The sequence below is a fragment of the Nicotiana attenuata genome, unplaced genomic scaffold (genome assembly GCF_001879085.1).
Source record: "Nicotiana attenuata strain UT unplaced genomic scaffold, NIATTr2, whole genome shotgun sequence".
Lineage (NCBI taxonomy): Eukaryota > Viridiplantae > Streptophyta > Magnoliopsida > Solanales > Solanaceae > Nicotiana > Nicotiana attenuata.
This window is the reverse complement of record NW_017704252.1, coordinates 1-1,279: the sequence shown is the minus strand read 5'-3', so window position 1 is coordinate 1,279 and position 1,279 is coordinate 1. Positions and strand designations below refer to the sequence as shown.

The window sequence follows — 1,279 nt, the reverse complement described above, 5'->3', positions numbered from 1 at the left end:
ATCAATATAATTGGCAAGTATTTTGAGGAGATTAGTCAGGACACTGGGAAGTATGTCGTTGGGGTTGATGATACAATGCAAGTTCTAGACACGGGCGCTATTGAAACCATTATTGTGTGGGAAAATCTCGACGTTACTAGGTATGTTTTGAAAAATAGCAGTACTGGAGAAACAATAATCAAACACTTGAATAAGGAGCAAGATGCAGACGAGAGTAACTTTCGCGAACCTACTACAAATGGGGAGTTAGAGATTATGGATAAAATGCTTTTACTTGAGTGGTTAGCTAATGAGTACAGGAAATTTGGTTGTAGTTTGGAATTTGTTACAAATAAATCACAAGAAGGATCTCAGTTCTGTCGTGGTTTTGGTGGCATTGGCGCTATTCTTCGTTACAAGCTTGATGTTCGAGCTTTTGATGATGTTTCTGACGACGGTGAAGTTTATGAAGAAGTTTATGTTGATTCTGAATAGCAATCATCCAACTTAAAAAATGCCAGTTTAGTAATGGAGCAGGAATGTTGCACTGGTGCGCGAGGAGGGCTCATGCCTGACTCGGCTGCTGCTGATGTGCTTAGCCACAAATTAGTGGGAGCTCTTAAGGTAAGTGAGCAGAGATGTAGTCTTATTCTTGAATGTTATAATCTATCTTCTTTTGCGTGCAAAATGTCTTTTGAAGATTAAACTTATCTGCATCATTCACTACTAAAAAAACAGACGCGCAAATTCTGTAGCTAAACAACAAAATCTGTCGCTAATCCTACTTAGCGACGGATTGGCGACAAATTATCAAAAACTCTTGTTAGCTATGAGCGATTATGCAAAGAAGTTCGTATCTAATTCTAGTTTTTTTGTTGTAATGATTTCCTTTCTAATAATCTTTTCATTTTCGTGGTTTACTAGATGGATGATCGGCATGAAGAAATGACTGCGAGTAGTTTCTTCGCGTTTGTCTGAGCAATATGTAGCTCACTTTCATCTCACAAACGCCGGTGCAGCAGTTGAGCAGGAAGCCAGTACTGGTGCACAGCGTCTAGCGCCTGGATTGGCCGCTCATGTGCTTAGCGGCCAATTACTAAGAGCTCTTCAGGTAAGCGGGCAGAGACCTCGTCTTGTCCTTGAACGTAAAGTAGAACAATCTGCAACATTCTTATAGTCTTTTCTTTTTCCTGGTTTACTAGATGGATGACCTGCATCATGAAGAAATAAAGTCGCGAGTAATTTCTTCGCGTTTGTCTGAGAAATTTGAAGGTCATGTTCATCCCTCACGTGGCGTGAT

General features: G+C 40.3%; 1 protein-coding gene across 1 annotated transcript; it reads left to right on the top strand.

Moving 5' to 3' along the window:
• Positions 1 to 75: 75 nt before the first annotated feature.
• LOC109222824 (eukaryotic peptide chain release factor subunit 1-3-like) lies at positions 76 to 474 on the top strand. Its single transcript, XM_019387134.1, has one exon. The coding sequence runs from the start codon at positions 76 to 78 to the stop codon at positions 472 to 474; it is 399 nt and encodes a 132-aa protein (XP_019242679.1).
• Positions 475 to 1,279: the final 805 nt, after the last annotated feature.

Bases quoted from the DNA above. Each gene is read 5' to 3' on its own strand.
- LOC109222824 (XM_019387134.1), top strand. From the start codon at position 76: ATGCAAGTTCTAGACACGGGCGCTATTGAAACCATTATTGTGTGGGAA.